Source organism: Pectinophora gossypiella, chromosome 2 (assembly GCF_024362695.1).
Source record: "Pectinophora gossypiella chromosome 2, ilPecGoss1.1, whole genome shotgun sequence".
Lineage (NCBI taxonomy): Eukaryota > Metazoa > Arthropoda > Insecta > Lepidoptera > Gelechiidae > Pectinophora > Pectinophora gossypiella.
Window position 1 is genome coordinate 5454688 of NC_065405.1, and position 27887 is coordinate 5482574.

General features: G+C 40.0%; 1 protein-coding gene across 2 annotated transcripts; it reads right to left on the minus strand.

Moving 5' to 3' along the window:
- Positions 1-563: 563 nt before the first annotated feature.
- Positions 564-27569, minus strand: LOC126372427 (RNA-binding protein 24-B-like). 2 transcript variants are annotated; one of them, XM_050018181.1, is made up of 5 exons: positions 27184-27569; positions 19915-20041; positions 7020-7092; positions 3758-3984; positions 564-3134 (listed from the first exon to the last, which is right to left on the minus strand). In XM_050018181.1, the coding sequence occupies exons 1-5, from the start codon at positions 27403-27405 to the stop codon at positions 3007-3009; spliced, it is 777 nt and encodes a 258-aa protein (XP_049874138.1). In that variant the 5' UTR covers positions 27406-27569; the 3' UTR covers positions 564-3006. The 2 variants fall into 2 exon arrangements, with proteins under 2 accessions (XP_049874138.1, XP_049874130.1); XM_050018173.1 differs by having other exon boundaries at positions 564-3137.
- Positions 27570-27887: the final 318 nt, after the last annotated feature.

A 27887-nucleotide genomic window follows, 5' to 3' on the forward strand; every position in this document is an offset into this window, starting at 1 on the left:
TCGAATCCCGATGGGGACATATCACAAAAATCACTTTGTGATCCCTAGTTTAGTTAGGACATTACAGGCTGATCACCTGATTGTCCGAAAGTAAGACGATCCGTGCTTCGGAAGATCCGTTAAACCGTTGGTCCCGGTTACTACTTACTGATGTAAGTACGTAGTCGTTACATGAGTCATGTCAGGGTCCTTTGGCGGCTCAATAGTAACCCTGACGTCAGGGTTGATGAGGTTGGTAATCCCACAACCCACACGATAGAAGAAGCCGTCGACATGTCGATGACGTCGTCGACACCATCGTCGTTTCTCTGTAAGCGCCCTAAACCTGGAGAATAGTGGTCTAAAATGTCGCGAACCGGCAGAGAATGATACGCATTAGATAAATAGCAAGTAGTAGTTAGTACGAATATTCTAGTTTTACGGTCGATAACCCGCTAGATATAAGTTTTCCTCCCATGGATAGTGAAATTGATTATTTGATTAGTGGTGTGGTAGATAGGTATCTATGGGGACGATGTTGGGAGGTGGCTATCGTAGTGGTGAACAGTAAAGAAAACGCCAAATTGTACCTTAAAAATTTATTTTCCTTTTTAAAATATCCTAAATTAAGTAGATTACAGTAAAATTATAAATTACATATAACAATTATTATGTATGAATTCACATTTTTATAGTAAGTTGTATGTGATACATAAATAATAAAATTGTGCTTATATTTACTGCGAATGAAATGCACTATTATGGACTGATCGGACCTCGCCTCGGACGGCGCATATCATATGTTCATATGTTCGTATGTTCTGATGATATGTGTTTAACATTTAAACTGTTTATTCTTTTATAAAATACTATATTTATAAACTATATTATAAAAGTAGTCTATATTAAGGCAAGATGGCCACCACTATGGCTAACATGAATCAATGTTTCATTTGGTATGCTTCTATATAGTTTAATCTACTTATTTTTATAGTAAGTATATAATATTGTGTATAATTCAATATAATTATTAGACCGAACCAAGATTTAAACTCGGCTTACGTGCACTGCGACAGAGATTCGATCCGGTCGATAAATATTTAACAATTTTTATTACTCTTCCACATAATAAATAGTTATCAACATGTAGATTTACAAATATCAACAAAATAAATTACGAATAACAGCATATTACAATAATTAAAATTAATCTTACGAACTACTTCAGTGATCTCTACTCGGTCTAGTGCTCCTAACTTGTACTATGTCGCCGGCTATGTCCCTCTCACCCCTACACCTATGTCACATACTCCTGTTCTAACAAATGCTCTCATTTACCAACACTACTGTCTATGGTTCATGGACATGTGATGAGCAGTGCAGTAAGCGGAAAACTGGCCACTTCAGTGAGATAGCTATGGATAACAGCCAAGTTTTAAAAGTTTCCAAGCCAATATGCCTACTATTAACTAATACGTAAGTGGATATAAACAGAAGTAGGGGAGGTGAGCATTCTGTTAAATATCATGCTACGTTCTTTCAAAATAACATGGTATAGAACAGGGTTTTTAGATTTTGAAACATTTTCTTTCGAACAAGGATGGCCGGCGAACGTCTAAATTTATTAAATTAAAATTACATGGACTAGTAATTGAATTATTCTAACTAGTAAGTACCCTATACCGCTTCGGAGAACAAATTACATGTGTTACGAGGGCGTATATTACAATAAAAATATGTTGTTTTACAATTATAAATTTAAGATTACTTACTTATAATTTAAGTATTACTTACATAGCCCTTTATTGCTCTCCCTGAACCTTACGCTAAACCAAGTCCTTATCAGGACACATTGAGCAACATGGACATGTTATAAACACCTAGAAAACGTAGAATATATCATACAGTCCTCGATGCCTCTCGATCACCAAATATTTATAGCTTTATTGCAACTGTTCATATAATTATTCAAATCCTGGAATTTACATTACGTGTAATAAAACCACTGGACTCGTCATTCTTTACCCAGTCACCAAAATTGTCGATAAAGTCACTATCTAGTTCATTGTAAATATAAGGCATTGCTACCTAAAAAGCTGTAAGTTACAAATATAGAATTACTTTAAATATTTATAGGAAGCATAGAGGACAATGAGAGAAATAGACATTGATAAAACTATTACAATTCAGATCACAATTATGATTTTGATTAAATATCCAAAAGGTGATGTAAGTTTGGATAGCTGCCACGTAACAATTAAGTATAGTAATTTGAACTATTATGTGTTTGATGAAATGTTCAATCAACTAGAATTAATAATTACTTTACTAATAGCAGCTACTGTTGTTGAACGTATATATTATTGTCATAAAACAGCTGTAACGATATAGATAATTGAATATCTAACTTTAATATTCGAATAATGTAAAGGAAATCTGTATATTAACAGTACACCTAACTAAACTATTTAAAGTATAAAAAATAGGAAATATGTGTGATGTTAGGAAGTTGAATGAATGAGGCACGAACTTTGTTGAACATTGCTATGTACGCAAGTACGCATTATACGTTAGTTAGTTCATATATAGGTACTCGTATATACGCGTATGGTATGTATGTGTCTGTAATAGTTAAGGGTCCTAAAATTCCATCACCTTTCTTAGACGATTAAGTACGAACTGGCATCTTAGTCCTACGTAAAAGCTCATAGCTTTGGTCATTCCATAATATTTTTGGTATATACGACTTCTAGATTATAGTCTAGATGTTATCTATTTTAGTCTAAATCATTTGGCTTTCCTGCGGTAACGAACTTAACCATGTCTAGCCTATTCCACTGACTTTATTTTCTAAGGTGCAATGCGCACTTCACTTTGTCATCTTTATCACTTTCATTCGGACTTAATACCGCATCGCTGAAATTGCTACGCCGTGGCTACGTCGTCTAGTTTCCTTGCCTTCCTGCTTTGAAGAGTATCAGATCTAGCGTTTTCAAGTTGGTATTGTAGCCTCGGCTGTAGTTTTGTTTACTGCATCCTCGCCTCCTGCAGTTGCGGGGGATAGGAGAGGGGGGGCAACAGTGGGCCCTGGACCCCCCCGCCTGGGAGCGCGTAGTAGGGGGACACATAACCTGCTCCGCTGGCCGCTGCGGCTGCTGCTGTAAGGAAACAATGGCATGGAATTAGAATTGTTCTACTTACATGGGCTGGTTGGAGTGAACTAGCGATTTTAAATAGGAACTACAGGAAATAGACACTACCTAGATGTCGAGTTATGGAAATTGAGGGTAAGTAAATTATTTTCCGTCTGTTGATCATAATGGAGACCAGGTATCGACTATACCACAGAACTGCTGCCGAAGCCGAAAATAGCCGAGGGTAATAGCCGAGATTGAAAAGTTTGTTTACAGTTTGCAGCCTTTAGAATTTCTCATCTTACCACTTATACGTATACTTTTTAACGGATCGATTTAGGGAAGATTATAAACGAATTTAAGTGAGTAGCTAATTAGATAATTTCCGTGTGTAAAATACATTTATTGTATGTAGTAGACTAGGTACCCACATGCGTACGTAGTTAATACCTTACAGTGGACAGAGCAAGTAAGTAAAACTTGCAAACACATTAAAATTTGATACTTAGATCCATATATCCATCGCAGAACTTCGGGTATCAAAGGATATTGCAAGTTGTCCCTTGACATTCTCGTTGAACCTGTAGCTGCACTGAAGTAAGTTTTAAGCAGTTGATGTGTGTGTGAATTCAACAATCGTTTACCTGCAGCTGTAGCGTAAGGATCGAATCCCGCGGCTGCGTACTGTTGTTGATAGGCCGCAGCGCCCTGCGCCGCCGCCGCCTGGTACTCGTAGAGGTGGTTGGCCGCCGCTACTGCAGCCGCGTGCTGCAGCTGCGGCATGACCAGCCCCGACCCCGCGCTCACCCCGCCGACCCCGCCCACCCCCGTCATATATCCAGGAGTCCCGTACACGTAGCCCGGAGACAACCTGCCAATGTAAACCAACCGTCAGCCTATGAAAACCCCCAAGCGGCAGCGACAAACGTGCAAGAACACGAGCGCATGGATAGCCGCAGAACCAACGCATAACGCAAAAACAATTGCCAGTCGTTTTTATCTTTTTTATGAAACCGCAGGATATGGTAATGACTGTGAAGTGAAAACGATAATCAATTACGTAGAACCGCGTCAGTCACCATGAGCTAAAAAGCATAATAAAATGTAAGTAGTTATACGTTGGTTCTCGTAGGCATCCAGTTCTTTTAAATTAAAGTAATTTTAAGTATCTAAGTACTTTAAATTATGTAAAAAAATATATTTCAGCTCAATGTTCGAGAACATTTGCCGCTCGAACACCCTTGACGGCTTTTCGCAACAATCAGGAATTGCAATTGGTGTCGTGCGGAAAGCCTTCAATTTAGAAAATTAATACTTTTCAAAACTGTAATCACACTCTATAAGTACCTAGCCCCATTTGCAGCCTTGACAGGCACGAGCAAATATAGTCTTGTTATGTTAGTAGACATCGATAAACAGTTATATAATGTAAGTATATGCGCCTGATCGTAGCTGGATATTCCTACACTGTCGCCGATGGCACAGCCGCCGTGCGTCAATTCCAGAAGAATGTAAAAAAAACTCGTATCAAAATATAAAGTGGCAACATCCACTCCACATCGACGAAAATATCTCGTATTTTCTTATCGTTAAATTCGTCTCGGTGGGGAAACGTCGTACGAATCAAGATTTAGGAGTCGCCGCGTGTCAATTTCGAAATCTCGAATGATTTACGTAGATTTATATAAAATCTAGAGCTGTATGAATGCTGTTTGATCCAACCAACAATTTTGAATTATTTTTGGTCACGTGTTTTGTAGTGAATCGAGGATTAAGTTCGTTTCGTTCCACTCGTACATAAAGGGAGTGCACGTGAGTGTAGCCGAGGTGGATGTGAGCGTCAGAAATTGCCGAGTCGGCTGCTCTCTCGCGAAGGCGGTCAAGTTGCGTCGAGAGGACTCGGCGGTGCGTCGCGTCAGCGTCTTTCGAGCACCATCGACGGCAACTTTCCTCTTTTCTAATTATCGCTGTCTTTTTTTGTCATTTCAGTAGGATAGAGACAGCGGTCGCAAGTGCAGCCGGGTGGTCGTGGTGTCTTCGACGCATGCGCGGCGCCCGCCCCACGCCCCGCCCGCCTAGCACGCCCACCTGTGGTCTACCGACGCTATTCGCAAACACAATACCTACTTGTTTACATTATACCCACAACCTACCTACTCTTGTTTTCTCAGGTCAACCATAGGACACAAGTTCATTAACTCTCCCCTCTCGTTACTTAGTTACTGTCTACGCTACTTTATACTAAGAACTTTATGATATTGTTAAAAGTCTAATAGAGGAAGTGAAGATATAAATATGTATTACAAACACGCATAAACACTAAACAGCATATAAAACTGGCGGAACATCACACATCAAAGCTGACACATCTACTTGCAGGAACAAAACCGACAATTACGTCTACTGAGGTTGAGGGTAGTCGGGTAATATTGTACAAATTACAACTGATTATTATTTGTATTCTAATTGTCCAATATAGTTGGTTTATTATATCATTGAACAATGAACATATAACATCAAGCCTTACATGCAAAAGAGTAATAAGAATTAACTAGGTAGGTATGTCACAAATTATAATATATCGAATCGTCATTAAGGTGATGTTAGTTATTTATTTCATGACAAATGTATTGACGTTGACGCATTCCTATAATTGGTCCTGCGTGGAATTACTCGTGACCGGTCGCCTAATTACCTACTGGTTTATTGGATAGGGAATAAAAACAAAGAGCAATTAATCGAGCGAAGCTTTCACTTTATTTTTCCATTACTAGAGTACCGATGAATAATATATGTGTGTGGTGGTTCGGCGGGCGTGTTCCGCGACCCTGCACGCGCATCGATCGCACGCCAACACCCACTACAGGCCCACAGCTGTCCTACTGATTGGATCCAATGCGGCATAGCTTGCAGCTCAGAGGAGTTGCGTGTAGAGGAATGTATGCGACATTAATATATGTGCTTGACTTTGATTGGCCTGCCTGCGGACACGTCGCGGCCGTGTGAAGCTGTGCGACGGCCGCGGCGCCTCGAGAGTGCGCGCACACCTACGCACACACTGCGCACCCTCGACGCGGCTCGCGGCGCCTGCGCCACTCCGCGACAGTAGTAAGTGTATTAACGAAATCCACCACCAACAAAACTCAATTCAAATCAAAAAATCTTACACGAACACGGCATAAAACATATAAAGTAAAGAAAACATTGAGTGTCGAGAACGATGCGTATAGTGACGGCGCGGGCGGTGGGCGGCGCCGCGCGGCCTGGCCCCGGGGCGCCGCCCATGCTCCGGATAGCTTTGTAAAACGTAAACATTAAAAAACCCAATCGACTAATTCACACCCAAAACGAAAAAAATCCACTCTCACGCTCACGCTTGCCATAGATACCTATGTGAAAATGTTTGATAATTTAGTCTAGGTGTGGTCCGCCGGCCGCCGCGCCGCTACCACCGGTCGCCGCTCGCCTCATCTACCGAGACAAAAGTCAGCTCAGCCAACAATCTCCAACTACTCGCATCGCTTTCGATAACCCAACCAACTTGTATCTCTCTCTCTCTAACATAGGTAATTTTCCTAAACTGCAGTTCCGGTGCAAGAAAGTCTTCCTAGTTCCAGGTTACCTATAAGAAGATAAAATACCTAAGTATATAGTAGATGTGCATTTTATTGGCCATTCATGTCTGCAATCAATTCATAGATAACCCAAGTGAAGTATATTTCAGAGCCTACTGCCAATCGTCCCCAATAAGGAATAGTTATTTCATCTGCTACTAAGATCTGATTTTTGTCTCGTGAGATGTACAGAGAGCGGCATGCGGCGCCGCAAGTGCTGGCAAATATCGAAGTGTTGAACCATTGAACATTGATACAGATGCGTCAGAGAGCGGGCGAGGCCGGTACTCACCCGTACGGAGCCTGCAGCACGGTGGGGTACCCTGCGCGCACGCCGGCCGCCGCCGCCGCCGCCAGCCCGAACCCTGCAACACATACACATCCATTTATATCAAGTGAAAACGTAACGGAACCAAGTGACACTAACAAAACGAGAACACAAAAATCTCAACCGTTAAATAAATTCCTCTTTCATCATCCGCGTTCTAGAATCGATATTTTTGTCCTCACTTAACGGAAGTGTCTACAGAAGACTCCGAACCTAAATATACCTATCGGTGAAGAGATTGGACATCTTCCAAATGACACACGAGTCAACTTAGCGGAGGCAACGTTGAAGTGTTAATTTCTTTTTATTGCATTGTTAAGGCGCGCGGGGTGGGTCTATTTCGGTCGCTGGCCGCCGCCGCCCGGGCCGCGGCATCCAGGGACTCGCCGCCTGACAAGAACACGACAAAATCTCGCTATAAATGGCTTTCAGTCATTGGCACCGTCGCGCGCCCTCAGCAGCCATCAAGGCATCATGCCGTTGTTTGCCAAAATCAAATGCCAAATATTGATGAGAATCTATGACTTCGAACATTCGTCGCATTTTATAAAAATAAGTATTGTCCAACACCATGCCCAGCGGATTACCGGACATTTTGAAAATCAAAATAACATATCTTTCTAGGAAATGTGCAATCATAATAATAGTTTGCGTATCATAAAATTGCTGATTAATGGCTAATGGTCATAAGAGCGTGACCTCTACCGGGCTAAATTCACGATGGCTATTGTGTATGGTGAAATTTCACCGGTGATTACCGCGGATCGCATCCGGAGCGACCCCGGATGGTGTCGCGCTTCGGCTGCTGCGATAATGTCGCCTGCCGACCTTCTACGAGGTGTCCCGCCGCCACTGACGTCATGCCCAAATGTTCAAGAGCATAACACAGCAACATCTTCAAAATTGAACATCGCCGTAATTGTCCGGATGAGGTAGAGCAAGTAGACAGTAAAGGCGTAGAGATTCCCCTAAACGAAGGGGTTGGTCGCGTGCTGGCGCACCGCGTGATGTGCCACCGTCGATCGATGCCGAGCCATTTGACGGCCGAGGTCGGACCACTGTCCACCATAATGCTTATCTTGATTCATTAAATTTTTCCTCTTTCCTTTTATGTCCATTGTGGCGCAGCCTAAATGCGCAGTCCTTTGTTGTCGTATGTGACCCAGATAGATTTTCGTCGTAATCGATTGTTGGCCAACACACAATAGTTCGACATTCGAATTTCAACTTGTATGCGACGTAGAACAAACATGACTAGTGTCGGCCAAAAGTTGAATGACGCACAGTTTTGTGGAAAATTATTCACAAATCTCCTCCTGAAAGACGATTCGTGCCTACGCATGTTACAAATAAAGCTTCTGTTTGGAATAGTTTTGTGTGTTGTTTCAGAAGGAGTCCTGGCGCGGGTCGTCGAACTGCAAAGCCGACAGTACTCGTAAGTGCTTAACGCCGCTTGTAAGGATTCCACGGAAATACGATTTTATGCGGCCGCGCCGGGACAGGGCTCACGAGTTATTACTGGCATATCCCTCGACTCCGTCTACTCTCAATGTCGGATGACGAACACAATCAGGGAATGCATAAACTTGTAAAGTTGTAACCCAAACAATCAGAGCGCGATTCAGTGTAATCGTTAATTTCGTTTATGAGTTCAGAATCTGTGCAAATGTGCCGGCGTAGCCAAAGCTCACAGTAAAGGCGAGGAAAATCGTTCATTAGCTCGAAAACAAGGTTGCTCGGTGAACACATTGTAGCATCAATATATGTCGTGCAAGTTTACTGGCACAAGAATAGATGCAGACCAGTCGTGGCCTAGTTTCGTAGGACCAACCCGATCGTCCACCGGGCGGTTTGGGCGGACCGCGGAGGTCGCAGTGTCCGGTAGCCTTCCTTTGATCTGCGGTGTCGCGTGCCGTCTCCGTCACCGACGGCCATCAATCCGCCGAGACGCGTCGGACTGTCGGGGCCCACGCCGCACTTACACAACGATTAATTACCCCCTTGCCGTGTCGCGTTTATTCTTGAGACATTTATTTTTGGAGAAACACGTGCATAGCAGGAGCCGACCAACCCATTCGATTTTTATGCCCGTCAATGTATGCTAAGCGAAATAAAACATATCAATTTAACAATAAAATACTATCTTCGTGCTTATACAATACGTAGGTACTGCTTAATATTAGAGAAGACAAGAAAATACCACGTAATAGCGTTTCTGATTTCATAAAGCATGATTTTAAACATAGTACGAGTACTACTTTAGCTTTTAGATTATTAGTAAGTATTCTATGCAAAATTAAGATGATCAAGTGTGCTTTGTGCGCTCGTATAAAAGATAAGGTGGCGAGAGATGAGGCTCTGGCGCACCGCCAGGTCTGGTGTCGCGGCGCAGGCGGCTGCGACGATGTTCCCAAAACTGCGTATATTTAGACAAAATAAAGAGCGCGCCGAAGACAAAACGAGACGCAACTCTGTTTTATAAATAACCACGTCGTTCGCCGGACGGAGTCAGCTCGCTCGAACAACCTCTGCTCGCCAGCTGTTGTACATAAATAATAATTAACACGCGAAGAAAGCTAAGTCCAGCTTTTCTGAAGCCTCTAATAAATTCAGGCTAAATTATGAGTTGGAACCTCCTATTCTTTAGATTATTTCGCAAGTTGGCAAAGCTAACTAAGTGGCTAAGCCAAAATCCGCTTGGCTTCGTCTAGGTGCGTATCGCGTGTAATCTACGCCACGGGAGGATTATCAGAGGATCACAGGGCTTCGCACGGAAGTCGCGGCTTGGGCTCGGGTTACACACCCCGGCACAAAAGGAACGGAACTACTACACTCGAGTGTTCCTGTGCTCGGTCATTGCCCGACACGACAGTATTCTAGGATCAAATTCCTAAAACCGAAAATGCTGCGAGTAATTAAAACTGAGGACGTCGTGCTCTATCGCGGTGCCATGGAATTAGTTTAGATTTTGGGCCACATGCCACACATCCGCATGACACGGAAGATACTATTATTTACTTGGACCGTGTTCAAGATCTTCTAGGTTATTAGTGTAGCGACATCGTAAATTAATATGTCTATCTATTCCTTTTAATGAGCAGGGAGTAAATTCAGTGGAACTGGACAGGTTTTATGTTGTCTACTACCATTTCCTAGCGAAATAGGTGATGTTTATTTTATGGTACCAACGTGGCTGTCTAATTTAATTAGATCATGTTTTAGTACTACTCGCCGCTTGGTAGAATAGCTGTGGTGCCCGTGGTTTACGGTTTTATGCTCGAAATCACAGCAACGACAACCTAGTGTCGGTAATTACACGTTTCCGTCGCCGACAGTAAAATAAAGATACATATTGTAAAGGCTGATAGTATCGCGTCGCGTCGCGTGGTTCGCGAGCCACATTATGGCTTCGCTTCATACAATTATAACTACGCTGTTATCGATCAGAATACTTTTCAATGTTCAGACTCCAAACAAGAAAATACAAATCGAAATATACCAACAATCTTAAGCACTTAAACTGTCTCTTTATTTTAAAGAGACATTGGCAAAAGTTATGTTTTGACTGCCCGCCCGTGTTCATTATCCTTCTGAGAAACGAACGGAAAAGCAAATTATACTAAATTGCTGTTTTGATATCGATCGCTGCGAGTGGCGCGTGCGAGCCCATCGGTGCATCGCCTAAATCCCGAAATAAAAATAGTTGAGGGGGTGTCCGCACTGGGGGGTGCGCGGGGGCATGCATAAGTAATGCACCGGCGAAGGGCGCGCAGCGGCGCACGCGATCCGTCCGCAATGCCAAACACAGGGACTAACCCCTCGCGCGGCACAAAGGGCTCAAACTCCTCGTTAATCAATGATGAGTTGCATACTTAGCTTTCGAGCGCATGTTCGCGCTTCAATGATTCAGAAGTGTTGTAAATGTAATTAGACATCCATATCCATACCTACTCATTGTTTCGTCACCGAAGAAATTCAAGTGTACTCATATTCTTTGTCCGGAGGATAAGCTTTTGAAGAATAAAGGAGATTTGAGTAGGGTAAACGAATCCGTAAATCTGTCAATAGTTCCGACCCATTTATGTGGGCTGGCGCAGCTCGGCCACCGCTCGTTTGGCTGATAGAGCCTAATGTTTCGGCGGGGGCGGTGCACTGTGGGCAGGTGTGAATCGATTACCACGGCGGTCGCGGCACTCAATAATTCAACGTGTCCGCCGCTGTTTGGACAAGTGCCTCGGCGGCCTTCATCAACACTCCTTTATAATAAAACTTTAACAATGTTTTCATAATCGACGCCAGGCCTCCGAAATCGCTCGTTAGTAGCAAACTGGCAACCGCGGCGTATTTACAAGCTGGCCTACAAATATTTCGTACCGCAGCAGTTAAAGTACGCAAGACAAGTAAACAAATCGCGGTGAAACAAAATAGTCGTAACTAACTGGTATTCTTGAGGCGTCTTTATAATATGGTAAAGGAGAATGATTATGGAACACCTAATTAAATAAACGGCAGACTATCCGACTGTGACGTTGTCAGTTTCCATTCAATACTATTGACAGTTTCAAAAAGAAGCCAAGAAGTTAAAACAAATCGTAACCAATTCTAGAAAATTTTATCTACCTCACATGAAAAGAAGCGGCGATGATTTCTTAAATCACATCGTGGAAACTACAGATTAAAGCTTATTTATTTTGGCTCGGCCGAGATGCGCGCGCGCCGAAGACAGACGCGCATTTACGCCTCCATCAATGCCAGCAAATATATTTCCATTAAAAAACATCAAATAGTCCAGTCAGTTTTATTCAACGATCTAGGTTTACGACTATTACATTATGTGATAACTGTGATGTTATTTTATTATCCATTTTAGTTAACAACTTATTGGTTCGAGATACTTTGACAGACCTTTTTTGTTGTACCTAGTTCATTCATTTGAATATAAAAGAGCATTTGTCCTTGTTACTTTTTAGTTTAGTTTGAGTAACGCAGGTAGAGTGTACTTGGGTCGGAGCCGGCTGCGCCTGCGTCAAAAGCAAATCGCAACCCCTCTGTGAAATAACGGTAACGACCGCAGTTGCATTACAAGCCAACGGCCTCTAAAACCGGACTAGTAACGGACGAATCTTTTGACAACTGCGCCCAGAAACAGCGCTTTAGGTCTCAAATACCGATCTATAAACAGAGAATCCTGCCGGTTGTAACAAAAGCCAAAAGTTTTATGTAAAACAGGGACGAAAGTCGACGCGTTTCCGCCGATATATTTATGAAAGGGCGAACAAACAATGTACACCGCAGCCGTAAACTTTAATCCAACAAGACACAATTCTGTAGACTAAACAGATTCGGCGGTACCGGATTTAATGCGTTTGTATAACAATCAATAATAACAGCCGCGACCGGAACAACATTTCAACAGTTCATTGTTTGCTAAGAGATCTTAACCAAATAAATCATCTCAACATTTGCAAGAGTTTCTACAGCAATAGACAGCTGATAGATTCACATGTACTTAAGTATAATACAAAACAAGGAAAAGATATGTAAAATAATTGTTAAACCGACAAATTATGTAAACCTAAAGCGATCTATGTCTACGTGACGCGGAGGAAATTATAGTTGTACGGTTATCGTTGAATCAACGTGTGGTCGATGATTGGAACCGGTGGAACGGTGGAGCATGGAACACATCGCGGTGGGGTTGCCACGGATGCGTGGACAATCCACGAAATGTGCGCGTGCAGGAGCGGGGCATATGGCGCGGCCGGTACGGCGCAGCCAGGTGCTCGTCATGCGCGCCCGCACCCATTGTGTGCACAGCCCCGCGCGCCCCGCGCCCCGCGTGCAGTACCTCGTCACTGCGCACCCGACAGCCCGCCATCCACACTCGCAACAATACCGCGAGCCCGCGACCTCACACAATGCGAATCCAACAAAAACTTCTCATCCCAACACGAACGTCTTCGCCCGAGAACGATCAGCTGTTCAAATCTTCCAAAACGATTGAGGCTGTTTTATTTTCCCATTCATTGATCCCGTGTTTATGTTCACATGAGTTCTTGTCTTTAGTTGCCAGCAAGAATGATAAACAATTGTGATCGTTTATCATGGTCTGAAAATTAGTTACGTGGGTTGTAATGAAGGTATTGTACTAGCATCAATTGTTGCCTATGCACGGAAGCCTCATTATGCTAGGTCATTCTATAGTCACATAGTTACTGGATGGCCATGTGATGTTGTGATGGCCAAAGCAATTTTGTTTATGTGTATCATTTCCAGCGACTCTGGTGCCATCAAATCGTCATATATAAATAGACAGATTCCTTCGTGATTGTGCATTAAATGATTGTGAAGTTTTTGTAAATCACACATTATACACGTTCTACATGAGTACAGGATCATTAGTATTTCAAAGCTGCAATTTTAGTGTGTTTGCAATAAATCATTGGTTTATGATCAATTGTGCCAGTAGATTTACGTTCATAGCCTTTGTAACTGATTCGGTAAACGTCAAATTATTGACGTTTCTCTCGATATTCTCCGCTATTCTCTTAACTTTAGTTTCAATAAAATGTTTGAGAACTATCATGGAGATTCGTCCCACTTCCTATTATTTAAATAGCTTTCCAGTAATATCACAGAAGAGTCGTGTTGCACCTGCACCTCTTAGGTCGGTATTAATAAACTAATCTCAGCTAAGACTGCCCTCAAGATCATGCTCAAGACCTGGTTTTTATATAAGAACTGTCACATGGACATGATCTTGAGGGCAGTCTCGAAGCTGAGATCAGTTTATGAATACCACCCTTAAATTCTACCTCAATTATCTTTAAACATCCCAATCCGAAATGTAACAACATTAGCAAAACGACTGTCAATCATTTGCAACATTCAGACGTGAGAAATGTCACAGGTAAGGGTTGTTCACATGAAACACGAGGCCGAGGCGAGGGCGCAATCAATTAGCGGCCCTACACAGAGCACTTCCGTTTCCGAACGTTTAGGACTTCCGGCGGGGGTGGGACACGTCCCGGCCGTGTCCCGTGCCGCCTTGTCCCGGAACTGCAATCAGTGCAGTGTGAACGCACCTCATATTTTTAACCAGTTGCTCGCATTGTTTTTTTTTTTTTTAATAATAGAGGCCAAAATTAAAGCTTTTTGTTCAATTGCACTATTTATGGTTTTAATTATATGGCCTAAAATGTAGGTATAATACTTAATTGAATAAAAGTTTATGCAATGAAAATCTAGTTAATCTAGTAAATTAAACCATGATAATTTTTTTAATAAAACCTTCTTAATGGTGCACCAACAATAAGTTGGTACGTACTTACATAATTTTGAAAAGCGTTGTTAAAGTCCCAAAAGAACTAAAATTGGAAATGCATCTTATGATGAATTTACCTCCGTCTGTAGAGATTGTTTTCAAAACATTTTTTTAGTATTTAGATCAGTATCAGGTTGTTAGGTTACGGCTGTGAATTTAATTTTGTTGCTCATTTTTCCACTAACCTAATGGTCACGAAGACATTGACGACGAGTTTGAAATAAGTTTAGATTCGAGATTGAATCCATTTTCAATGTTTTTCTTCCTAAAATAATAAATTCACATAAAAGCGTGGACTATCCCTTGCTACCTTATCAATCCGGACATGTGATAGAAGTCGCCGTAGATCCACATCTTATCAAACACACTGTAGAAGAGTATGGTCGTATGGAAGATATCGCTTTAAGCGATAAGACCGCCATGTACGTACAATCAAAGAGCAAAAGTGCTGTCACTGAGCCCAGCGAATTATTTGTAAACAATGGTGAAATTATGAACCGTTAGTTGTCATAATCATAAAATTTATGTTTTTGTAGGTGTTTTTGGTCTATTACAGAATCGACATGTAACCAGGAGGTCTTAAGTGCAACCAGTTAATTTATTATTTTGCAAGAAACTGAAAGTCAAACATCAAATCAAATCAATTTATTTGCTGATTCGACTTTTGCACCTTATCGTATCTAGTTAAGCCTCTTTTGTAACTAGTTTCTTTTATTTTGATGCAATCAAGTATATTTGAATTTGCAGAGTGGTGCCGAAGTAGTAGTCTCAACTTTGATACCTAGCACGGAATGAGAAAAATAGTGGAATAGAAAAATAATATGAAATAAAAGGTTCCGAGTTCCAAACAACAATCAGAATTATAAAACGTTTATCAAGCCTACCAGTCTCTCTATTATAAGTCACACTTATTGATAACATAATAAATTAAATTTTATCAAACGTATCATCCAGTATCACTGCTTATCAAGTGCTAATCAAACTGTAGAAGTGGCACACTTAAGTACTTATTAATTATATAAAATTCGGTTTATCGGTTTCATATAGTGCAGAAATTCTTCTATGTATAATAGAGAATCGATTTATTTAGAAGCGAGAACAATTTACTTATTCTGTTATTTCTATAAACAACACCCACCCACTATAAAGGAGATTGCCTTCCTGTGTAACTACGAGTAAATATTGAATTTCGATTTTAAACTCTTAATAAAATGCTATATCCATCATACATAATAGACATTACATTATAAAGATATATCAGTAATATAATATTTACGTATAAATTGAAACTTTTCCGTAAGTAAAGACTTTTAACACCATGCGGATTAGGCGGATACCCACGCGGCCATGATGGAAAGCCAAATAATTAAAAAAATATGTACGCTCCGCATTATTGAGAAGTACTTACGTACGATATTGGCGCACACGCTTTAGGATTACTACTTTTTAAACTTGGATGGATCTCATGGAGTTATAGACTTGTTTCACATCGATAATGGATACAGTAATTCTATTTTTCTTAACAGTTTACAGACATTGAATAAACAATGAAATCAAGTGGTTTGTAGTAAAATATTTAGTAACATAGGTATACATCAGCTTCCCTTTCATGTAGATACAGAAATAACCGCACTCCCGATGCTAAATAAAGGGAACTGAAGGGATAGGGTACCTACAAAACATAACTTTACCAGCGCCGCGTTTAGGTATAGGCTAGGAGGAGGACACTCTTCTTAATGCCTATTTAAGCATGGCCTAAGAGCTTCCACCACAAATGTACTCTAGCCACAAAAACTTGTACATTTTTGACCGTCATTTTTGCTTCGCCGCAGTTGGATAAAAAATTACGTACATGGAAAAGATGAACATTAATTTTATACCAATGCGTGCTGAATTTTTTATACTAGCAACATTGTAGTCATGGGTGGGAATAGCCATATTCAAAGAAGAACTCACTAAATGAAATAATACTTACTGAAAACAAATACAGGGATAGTATTTATCGCCATTTATATATAAGTGCGCAAGCAAGTAAATGACTAAACTATTTTTAATTTACCCTCACCGCAGGTGTGGCATAGGGGGCAAGGGACCCTAAATACGGCGCTGTCACTTACAGTAGGTTATATAATTAATAACTTACGACTAAGCTTTGGCTAGGTACCTAGAGTACCTACCTAAATTCGAAACCATGACACGTGATTGTTTACAACTAGACCTGACCTAACAAAATTCTTCAATAGCCATTGCAGTGATCAACTTGATCAAGTGATAACATGACCTACCATATAACATAGCAAATGCAAATGTGTATAGTATATACATCCACTCCTCGACGCTATGTTGAAGTCACAAAATAGAGGGCGAGCCTATTGCTATTAACCGGGCACAAACCCTGGAAACCGTGTGATGTCAATCTGAAAATCTGTGATCCAAACATGAATTCAAACTCATACACTCGAATTCAGTGGTTTACAGCACCACGGATTCGAACCAGTAACACCCGTTCTTTTTGTCGCAGATGGCATTAACTACTTGGCCGGACAAACGGGGAGCGCTGAGGGCTCTCGCCCGGTACAACGTTTAATCAGGCCTGAGGGTGCCCAGGGCGCGAACCTCGGCTCAGGTGGACACCTGACCGATTGTGGCCGGGATTTCCAGACTTCGGCATTTGATCTTACGACTATATTACTCTACTTTGACATTTTGTTACAATATGTAATTTTCGATAGCCATTCGTGTGTGAAGTTAGAAGAGTGTGATATTTATAAATAGCGAGCGTGTAGCTTGGCTGTCACACGTTAAGGCCCAATCAGATGTGTGACCCCCGCCGAGCGAGCTGTCTCACACGACGTGATCCTGCTGTTTTAGGGTTCTGTGGGTGACCCAGTTACCTTCATAGCTTCACCATGTCTCTAATTCCTGTATAAGTACTTGTACTTGTACCCATTTTGAAGATGAATTAATGAAAAAAACACTTTTTTGCACACACAAACATAAAACAGGTATTATAGTTTGCTTAACTAGAAACTGAAAGTGGGAAAAGACGGCCTTATCGCTAAAAACGATCTCTGCCAGACAAGACAACATATTTTGTAACAATAAAAAAAAATATTCGTATGCGTCCTTACGTTCTGAAATGTCGTTTTCTAGCCAAGTAAATTTACGGTAAATCTATAATAAGTTACGTCAGAAAAAAAATGAAATATCATACATAAGTTATTTAACCCAGTTCTGAAAAACAAATGACTACTAAGTAATGGGAGTAATACCTACTCAATTTAAAGTCGTAAGACCGAATCTCCTTTTAAAGTCCAAGCCCCATTGTTTAACTATGGTCTCTGGAAATCTCGGTCTTAGGAGGTTAAAACGATACCTAATTCTAATTTTTAAAAGACACTTACTTAGGTCATACATTATGTTACACCCAATCCTTCATGAAACTAATTTCCGAGTTACATAACCATAAAAGAAAGTTACAGAACCCTATAATTTACGGTACGCTTAGCCAGTTTTTTGCCGCCTGACGACACGCCATCGACTCCGAAAACGAACCTAAGTAAAAAAGAATCATGTGTTCGAAAACCGATCCCTTTGGAAACAGCTGAGCTCGTCCCAACATCGGTAGACAAGTTTGTGAACACTATAGACCCTAAAGACATAATCTTCTATACAAAAACCCGTGTAACGTCTTTGTAAAGTATGCAACAATTTTGTACCTTGTCGAATTCAGTCATATTTTAGCTTAAACGGCCTTTGTGTTGTAGTAAGTAGGTAAGTACTATTACTTTCTGTCTTTATGCCATTTATGAGGGGTTGTTTTTGACGTTCAAAGAGGACAATCTAAAAATTCACAAAATTCAAATTGTTATATTTTTTGGTTTGAAATTTTAAAATTATGACGATTTTAAGAATTCCCAAGTGCATATTTTGTCTGTCACTATACCTACGAGAGCAACTTTGTAAACATGACGTTAGTAGGTGGTCCCTACTACTAATATTCTGTGCCGGAATTATTCTTAGATTTGACTTCGAAATGTTCAAATCCAATATAATGTCAACATATCACGCCTTTATCCCGGAAGGGGTAGGCGGAGGTGTACAGTCATGAGCAATATAATTTACCCACTTTAGGACTCTGTCGCACTAACATATTTGACATTTAATGAGACTTACAGTGCAATTTGTCAAAAAAAAAGTGTGACATGGTACTAAAATGTATGCATATTGATGCTCGTGACCGTACAGAACACACCCACCTATTCCTCGCCAGCCGCCAGCAATAATATGTGGCCTATTGCCATCAACCGGGCACAAATTCATTAAAACAAACAAATTATAATGTCAATAGAAAATAATACCCGTAAGAGAATAGGGGCCATGAGATTAAAATCTACTTTTAAATCGTACGTCCGGTAATTCCGCTTTACGACAAGAACACCGTTTAGCAGCAGAAGCGATGTTATTTTTAAAATTATGACTTATACGACTTTGGTTTCATGAGTTAGTTTAGTTTATCAGTGTAGTTCTGAATTCGTTTCATGCTGGTCTGCGAGTTAAATGAATATGATGCTATCATCTATGACACATGCTAGAGGTACTTTTATTCTACGTATAGAGCAACTATATTTAAAAAAAATACTTATAAATAGATAATATATCTACCCAAAAGATTTTAAGTACCGTAAATACTTAAAAGTTATATTGGTTTCGATTCCGAAGAATAATCTGATACAATTAGGGACTTTCCAATACGCGTTCCTCCAAAAAAATAGAAGGCGCTGCAAAGAGTTGTCCCGGGGTGTAATAACAAGATGCAAAGTTATGTTTGTTATTCATGAAATTATAAGGACCTCACAAGGTACCGTGTATTATTTTGTACAAATATAACAGAAATTACAAAGTACTTAATTCATAAATAATAGCTTTAGAAATGGACTGTCCAACGCAACGCAAACAACCACGGTAAGTAGGTACCTATAAATACCTACCATTAATTTATCCTTCAACAATGTTATCTTTTTATATCTAAATGATCGCAAAGGTAACACAGTAAGTAGATAGGCACCTATATTTCTTTTCATGAATACACTTTACAAACAACAATATAGGTAATTATGTCTACGAAAATAATACCTGATGGAATGAATAGATAAATAGGGCACCAATTACTGAACTGAAAGAGTATCAAATATACATACTTAGGTATATACACCCCTAGTGACCCATGAGGGAAAACGTCGACCACGCCGGCGGGGTCGGTATCGGGGTTCTGAAGTGTTTGGTGTCGCGAGCTGATTGGCCTCCTATATGGCTAGAGTAATCGGGTCGTCGGGATCGTATATTACGTCCTTCGGACGCTGATACTTTTCAGTACCGTCACTGAGCGAGATGTATTCGAAAGCCGCAACTACCAGGGGATTTAGGTGGTGCGGAGCAGAAGAGAGGAAAGCCCGTGTACCACATGACCATAGTGACTGTACAGAATGACATGTACGCTATCATATATAAAGATTATTATGTAAGAGTACTCACCAGGCGCCAGGTTCCCTCTAGGCTTGGCTCCGAGGATGGCCAGGTTGACGTTGGCTTTCCTTCCATCGATGATGGGGTTGGGGTCCTTACACGCTCGTTCCGCTGCTGCTCTATCACCCATTATTACCTGGTGACAACAAGAAAGTAATGTTAATAAAACCACCAGATAACACAACGTAACAAGTCATCATCATTCATTTAGTAGCCACACTCTTGTCGATGTAGCTTTGTTGAATCAGTCCATCCATAAAGGGAAGATAGAAGGAAAGAGAGGGAGTGAAAAACCAAGAAGGGATTAAATGGAATAACTATTATATTACTACTATAGGTAACAACTATTCAACCAAATAATTATCTAAAAGGAGAAATTGCCTGCCGAATCTCCAGGATATTTTGCGAAGGTTCCTAAAAAATGTAGGCAAGTAATAAAAGGTCTTTTTTCTCGAAATACAACCCCTTTATGGGTGGAACGGGTACGACGCTGTCGAGAAATTGTGGGCTTTGATAACCATTATGCATAATATATAATATAGGATCCTAGCCGATGTAAATACGTAGAATGCGGACTATGAAAAATAGGATTAATTTTACCTAGTAAGTACGTAATGTTCTTTCAAGGGCTAAATTACAATGAAATATTGTGCAATTACCTATATTAATATAAGTGAAATATTTTGTATCATTTGAGGTGTTCCTGTTACATATACAAGGATTACCTACTTCAATGAGGAAGGAGAAGCAAATTGTTTATATGTCACGTCAGTGAGGCAAGAAGTACAGTAAAGCTCAAAACTAAATCGCTAATGTTACATTACAGGCGGATGCTCCCGGTGAGGGATCACCTTAAGAAATTCATAAAGAACATTCCATAGTTATTCGTATAGTTAGGCCCTCAATAAACATCACTAATACATAGTGCCAATGCCTTCCCAGTACGTTCTGCGATCAAACAGTTATTTTGATACAACAAAATTTACTGAATTCGCCTAAACGCGTACGTTCGTGGATGACGTCGCTCCACATTACCTATTGTAATGCATTCGTGAACCTCGGGTCGCCACCTCGCCGCTTCCACTGACGGCCCAACCAGCATTACCAGACCTCACCAGCCCCCCTCTATCCTTAATAACCAGACAATAAACACGTCACTTGATCAAGCGACAAGGATCAACATATTCTGGATGGAATACATAATAGTTCAGACCCAGGTCTGAACAAATCAACTGAAGTGAAGCAAAATGCGATGACCTCGAGATATCGGGGGTCTGCCGATAAAGCTGCGATCGGAAATTCAAATGCCCCGTTTTTTTTAGTTTCTCATTAAAATGTAAAACATGGAACAGATAAAAGTCAAAATCCAAAGAATTGGCCTTCGTTTATATGAATTTTAACCAAAAAAGATGTCAAAGCTGGATCCGATTCAATTAGGCGGTTCGCATACGCTGTTGTATGCAAATGGTTTCCATTAAACGAGTACGGGTTAATTATCCGTTTCGTTTGACTGTAGTAGATTTTGCAGTATTAATCACTTTTTGATCGCGGCAAAAATGTAATGTTGTTTGTTAAACCGAACAAATTGTAGTTGGGCACGGTGGCCGATAACGTAGACCTATCGGCGTTCGTGGCACAATTCGCCGTTGCTATATACAGTACTAGCCAATGATGTTTACTATTCGTTGCAATAAAACCGTCACGGGACCTTTTGTTCCGTTATGACAAAACGTTGGGCTGTTGGGCTCTTGTTATTAGCTTTGCAATCCGTCTAATCCAAGTATCGATTAAGAGAGACAATCAAAATGTTATAGCCAGATGGAGAACTTTTGGGGATTCAAAGCACAACAAATTACATTGCTAACAAAATATAGGTAGCGTTGTATCATTCTTGTCTGAGAAAATATAGGTGAATACAGGCTAGAGATGAGACTAACCTTCCTATTAAGCATTTTTTTTTTATTTTTTACTTACTGATGTAAGTACGTAGACGTTACATGAGTCATGTCAGGCCTATGGCGGCTCAGTAATAACCCTGACACCAGGGTTGCTGGGGTTGGTAATCCACCTCACAATCCACACGATAGAAGAAAGAAGAAGCATTTTTTTACTTAAAAAAAAACAAGTATTCCAGTGTTAGAAACGTTCTTCTTCAGGCGGTTTTTTTTACAAATATAATTTTCAATATTATAAAAATCAGTATGAGCCACTTCAAATGACCCACTTTATTGTTAAAGGTAAAACAAACTTTTATGTCAAAAATTATTCAACTGCAACTTGTCTTCTGGTTACTTGTGGCTCTGCCCGCCCAGTGCGGGATTACAGGCATGAATTTATGTGTATATATTTACATTCTAAGCAGAAACGAGCAACATTCATGGGTCCCGCACAAAATCCAAATCAATATTTCGAATGAAAAAAATATTTTAAAATGAATGAGCATTAGATCTACATTTCCAAAAGAAGCCAAACCTATGGTTATTGTGTCTCATTGACTTGCATAGATGACGTAAGAAGATTGTAATATGAACGAGGAATGTTTCCAAAAACCTGACGACCTTTAACATTTATGAAAAGGGAAAAAACCTCGAAAGAAAAGAGGGAGTTTGTGCCTTACGAAACCTTCGCCTCCTCGAGATCGTTGTACCCCTAGTTACCTACTACCTTGGGTTATGATCGTAAAGGTTACTTAACAAAAATAAAAAAAATAATGAGTTTTAACTTTAAAGTATATATTGTCTTGCGTCTGGTGTCTGGCGTCTTGTGTCTGGTCTGGCGTCCTTTTATAATTAACAATTTATATTCTCTTTCATAATTTCACAACATAAAAAAAAAACAAGAAAGAAAGCCTTACTTATTTACTTTTTTATTAGTAGGTACTTTTAATAGGTGAGTCATCTAACTAGTTAAACGACGTTATGCATTACAACATTATTTTTATATACCTATTTATTTTTTGTAATATTATACTATATATATTTTATAATATAAATCCTATTTAATATATGTATAAGTATATAAAGTATAAACTGACTATATATACTTGTCTCTTTCGTTTATATGTAGCAAATACGGTACAATAAAAAAGGACGTACCTACACAGCTACGTTGCGTCGTAGCTGTCGCGAAGTCCGGGCCACGCTGGCCAATCATCTCCGAGACATTCTCATTTATATCTCTCACCACGCCTCATTACATCCATTTATTCATTTATTTGTACACAATAAAACAGACTAAAGGAACATACAAAGAAAACAGACTGTACAGCAAGGCTAACATGCCAACGTGATAGAATTATCGATAATTCAATAAATTTTGTCGAAATCATAAGTATTTTTTTCCCTAACATACGTGTCACGCCTTTTGTTCGAATTTTGACCTGACAATTGTAGAACGACATGAATTATTTGGGTTCACATATTAGCACCAATCGACAAAACGACATAATTATATCGTCAGAATCTATAAAATTACCGTGACAAAATTTTATCACATTGCGCATGTCAGCCTAACAGTTTTTTCTAACCAAAGGGATTCCTTCCAGCTCACGAGAGATATATTCCACGTATAATATACTATAGACAGGCATACCTATATACGCGTACATATTATTAAAAAATTACTAACATACCGTTTATTTACTTAATAGAGACTCAACATAAACATAAACCTACGTTCGTTATGCTTATCTATTGGGGTAGATAGAACTACAAAAATCATAATCATTCAGAATCAGTACTCGCAAGTTGGCTTACAGGCTCTTGCATGACGACTCTGAATTGTCTTTCTTCTTTTCATAACCTTATGAAAAAAAAACCTAATGAAACTGATACTTAGCAGCTATAAATGGAAAATTAAGTGCAAAACTGCAAATAGTTTGACGCTGTAACACTTGTAGGTACATAATAAAACAACAAAATGTATACTTACCTAGGTAAGTATGTTTTGTTTTAACTAATGTTTATATAAACGTAACTTTGATAATATTAGATCAACTTATAGACAGAGAATTGGACAAATTAAAATTAAAAAAAAAAGATTATGTCATATCAATGATTAGTTTTAAACCGTAGCTAGCAATAAACAAAACTATATTGAGGTATTTGTAAAGACAATGTACTTAATTAATAAGCTCTATACAAATACATAATAATTTACTAAAAGGCTCATCATAGACGGATAACTGTGAATATGAAAGCAGTCTTTACTGCATTACAATAAAGTTGACAAGACCCACAGCTTCGAGTCAACCTTCGCCCTTTGTTTCAACCAAGCCCGTAGTATCAGGTATCTTTTGTCCTGAGCCAGTACTTCATCACGTCGCCGGTTTAGACTGCACAGACAGTATTCAAGTATCGGTGCGGTCGGCTAAGAGACTAGAAGTAAGCGAAATTACGTCAGAGACATTGCTAATACTGCGTTGCTTTTCAAATGGATATTTTGTATTAAATATAAAAGAATAATTGAGCAAAATTATTGAGAGATTTCATTAGCCCAATCAACTTAACAACTCACACTTGTTTGGTTATAGGACATTACGGGCTGATCATCTGATTTATTTATTTATTTAGAAAAAATATACATTGTAACATAACAGAAAAATCCACAGCTGTTACAAAGTTTCTCTTAAAATTACTTAACATACATGACACACAAAATAAAATTAAAACAAAAATTATTCCCGAATGGAGCTTACAGGCATCATGCGTTCAAAAGTCTTCTCCAAGCTGATGATCCATGCTTCGGAAGGCACGTTAAGCCGTTGGTCCCGGTTACTACTTACTGTTGTAAGTTAGTAGTCGTTACATGTAGTAACCCTGACACCATGGTTGATGGAGTTGGTAATCCACCTCACATCCCACAGATACAAAGCACTGCTGGTACTTACAATAGGTAAAACCTATCCATGTTAGCCGTGTTCGGAGAAGGCCTGACATTCGTCGTAATCTCGTAATACAACTTTATGTACGTGTCTTTCAGTGGTTTCCAGGATCTAGCCCGATTATTGGAGATAGGCTCGCCCATGGGACTTAAATATAGCCTCTTTAGTGATGCTATGTGCTATCTTCAGTAAAATGATGCGAACTCAAACATAAACAAAACCAACAGATTATGCAAACATATCTATGTTAGCTTAGCTAGATTCAAACTTTTACAGAAGTAAGAAATATGTATGAAAATTCGGAATTTCATAAGTACAAACCCAGTGCAATATGGTGTATTGCATAATGGTGATGCGTGTACCTATTTCAATGCATTAAAACCTCATGAAACTAATTCAAAATAGATCAAAGGACCTTAAGTAAGTACTTACCTGTAAAGTATGTTTCTCTTTGCTATTTTATTTCAATGACATATCAGGGGTTGCTGAGGTTGGTAATCCACCTCATAACCCACACGATAGAAGAAGAACGAAATGTCGAAAATTATTTAAAAAGAGAACCTGTCATACCTTTATTTCGGTTTACACACACATCTATTTTTTGTGTATATATTTAAGTTAATTGATGTAGGTCAGGGATTTGGTAGACATTTCAAAATACTTTAGAGCGCTTGGAATACTACATAGAATGTTACCTATAATGTATGAAGAAGATCTATAAAGTCTCCAAGTGATGTTTGTTCGTTTGTTCAGATGGCTTCATATGTACGCATTATACGCGTGATAAACATGTTTCTTGCTATTCGAAATATGTTCTGACATTACTTGTGGATATTTAAAAATTACATAATCAAATCACCTTGAAGTACAGTTTGATGCTGCAAAAGCTCTGACATTACTATTTGCACTTTTAAAGAAAGTTTGACCAGAATAACTGATCTTCTTTTCTTGATAGTTTCAGAGGTTAATTATTTGGTAAAATATTTTACAAATGTTTCATTTGAATGAGTGTTTTGATTTAGATCATTGTAAGGTCGATCTCTCACACGCGATGGATTCTGATAAGTCATTAGTTTTAGACGAGACGAGACGAGCTGACGCTATGCTAAAACTAGAAGTAATAATTTCATTGAAAATGTTTAGAAGTGGTGGAAACGCTTGCGATCATTGGATTTTGTCGCGGAGGGTGCGACGGGACATGGTCGTCCCCTCCGCGCTGCCCCTGCAAATCGCAAGGGTAGTGATTCATTTCTCACGAACCCCAATACCACGCTACAAAATGGTCTCACTCGTCATTTTGCTATACTTTCTACGACGCAACAGTTTACAAATGTATCTACTGCATTCACCCATCCCTACGTGCTATCATCGCTGCCTAATTGTTTCTAGTTGATGTTCATTTCCATGTTGTGTGAAATTAGGATTTAAACAATAGGCTAGTTTGCAACTGGTCAATTCAGTTATTTTTTCCTAAACGTCGAAACAAGAAATGACTATGGAATTTGTATGAAAACGCAACCTGTGACGTCAAAACGTGATACATTTTTCTTAAATTCTTAAATAAGTTACTTAAATAGAAAGAAGGAAACGGTTTTTGTCACCTTTAGGTCTGTCTTTATTTAGTAATCAGAATTTTGTAATTTATCTTTGACCTAGGAAACTACCCAATTCTCTTTGACGTTTATAGTATTAACTGAACTGAGTTTTAATTGAAAAATAAAGTCGCAACAATCATTATTTCTATGGTCGATCGGTTGTAAAACCTAATCATAGTAAGGCACTCACTGCGTGCTTTAAGCGAACGTGCGTATACTTAATACATTTTTCACACTAATGTAATTCATTACACCTATTGCCAAATATAAAAATCGACCTTAAAGACTCTTCTGTGTTTGTAACGTCTCATTTCTGCTACGATTGTGACGCGTGAGTAAAACAAACATCGATTGCTCACGCCTTTGTAGACTGAAACTTTACAGACCAATCGAAATTTGCAGACTCATTCTGTCGTTTTTGTGGACACGTTGGTACCTGACAGTGTTAAGTTAGGTATGCTCTAGTTTGGTATGAGTTGACAGTTCCACCTGTGTATCGCGGGCGCAACTTCCGTGTTTGATGTAAATTTACGATATAAACTGGCATAAGCCTCTAGTTAGGTAGGTACCTATATTGGCAGCGATAAGCCACCGTGCGATACGCGCGCTGTTTCAGAAACGCCAACTGACTGCGCACGGGCATAAAGGTTTTACGTGTCACTCCACCTTTGTGTTTCATTACTGTTAACATTATGTTGATTAACGTCGAATAAGGTTGTATTTGTCGTAATTAGTAAACTTTTGACAAGAAGCCGAATGTTTTTGTTAAGAGTGAAAAGCAAACAACAGCAAATGTCTTACAAATCCGTATCCTCTGCTTTTGCTGGTCTGTCTGTCGGTGATGACGACGGCCTCCTCGATGTCGCCGTAGACCGCGAAGTGTTCTCGCAGGCTCTTGTCGGTGGTGTGGTAGGGGAGTCCGCCAACGAACAGTTTGGTCCAGGTGGTGTCTTTCTGTCCCGGTAGCGCGCCCAGCGCCAGCAGCCCCTCGGGCTCGGCCGGCAGAGCGCCCGCCATCAGCATGCCTTGCACAGTCTCCGTCGCGCCGGCCACCTTTGCACTCTCCGAACACTGTCACTGGCGCCGGAGCGGTCGCAGCAAGAAGTCCGCACGCTATGTTACAGTAAACACCAGGGTGTGGACGAGCGTGCGACGTGGTGGTTGAGCGCGGACTGATGCTCGCTCGCGGCGCACGTGGCGCTCCGGTACTAATTTTAGCCCCCGCCGCGCCCCCCTCGTCACCAGATGCGTCGGCACCGGCGGCCGGGCCACATGCGTTGCGTGCCCTACTGCCTGCTACCCTCCACTCATACGTAATGATATGCCTCGTTATCACTCTGCTGCTCCTTACTAATATGCCATAAAAATTGCCTCCGAGGAACTATCGGACGCCAATAATGATTAGTAGCTGTTTATTTACCTACTACCAGATAAGAATCAACTTTAGGTATAAAGATACCTGGCAAAGATGAAGAATATGACTAAGCATGACATCCATAATTTTA

Excerpts from the sequence above, each read along its gene's own strand:
- LOC126372427 (XM_050018173.1), bottom strand. The coding sequence starts at position 27,405 with ATGCTGATGGCGGGCGCTCTGCCGGCCGAGCCCGAGGGGCTGCTGGCG. Across the intron at positions 20,042-27,183 it reads AAAGCAGAGGATACGGATTT|GTAATAATGGGTGATAGAGC; the intron begins GTAAGACATTTG and ends TGTTGTCACCAG. Across the intron at positions 3,138-3,757 it reads TCCTTACGCTACAGCTGCAG|CAGCAGCCGCAGCGGCCAGC; the intron begins GTAAACGATTGT and ends GTTTCCTTACAG.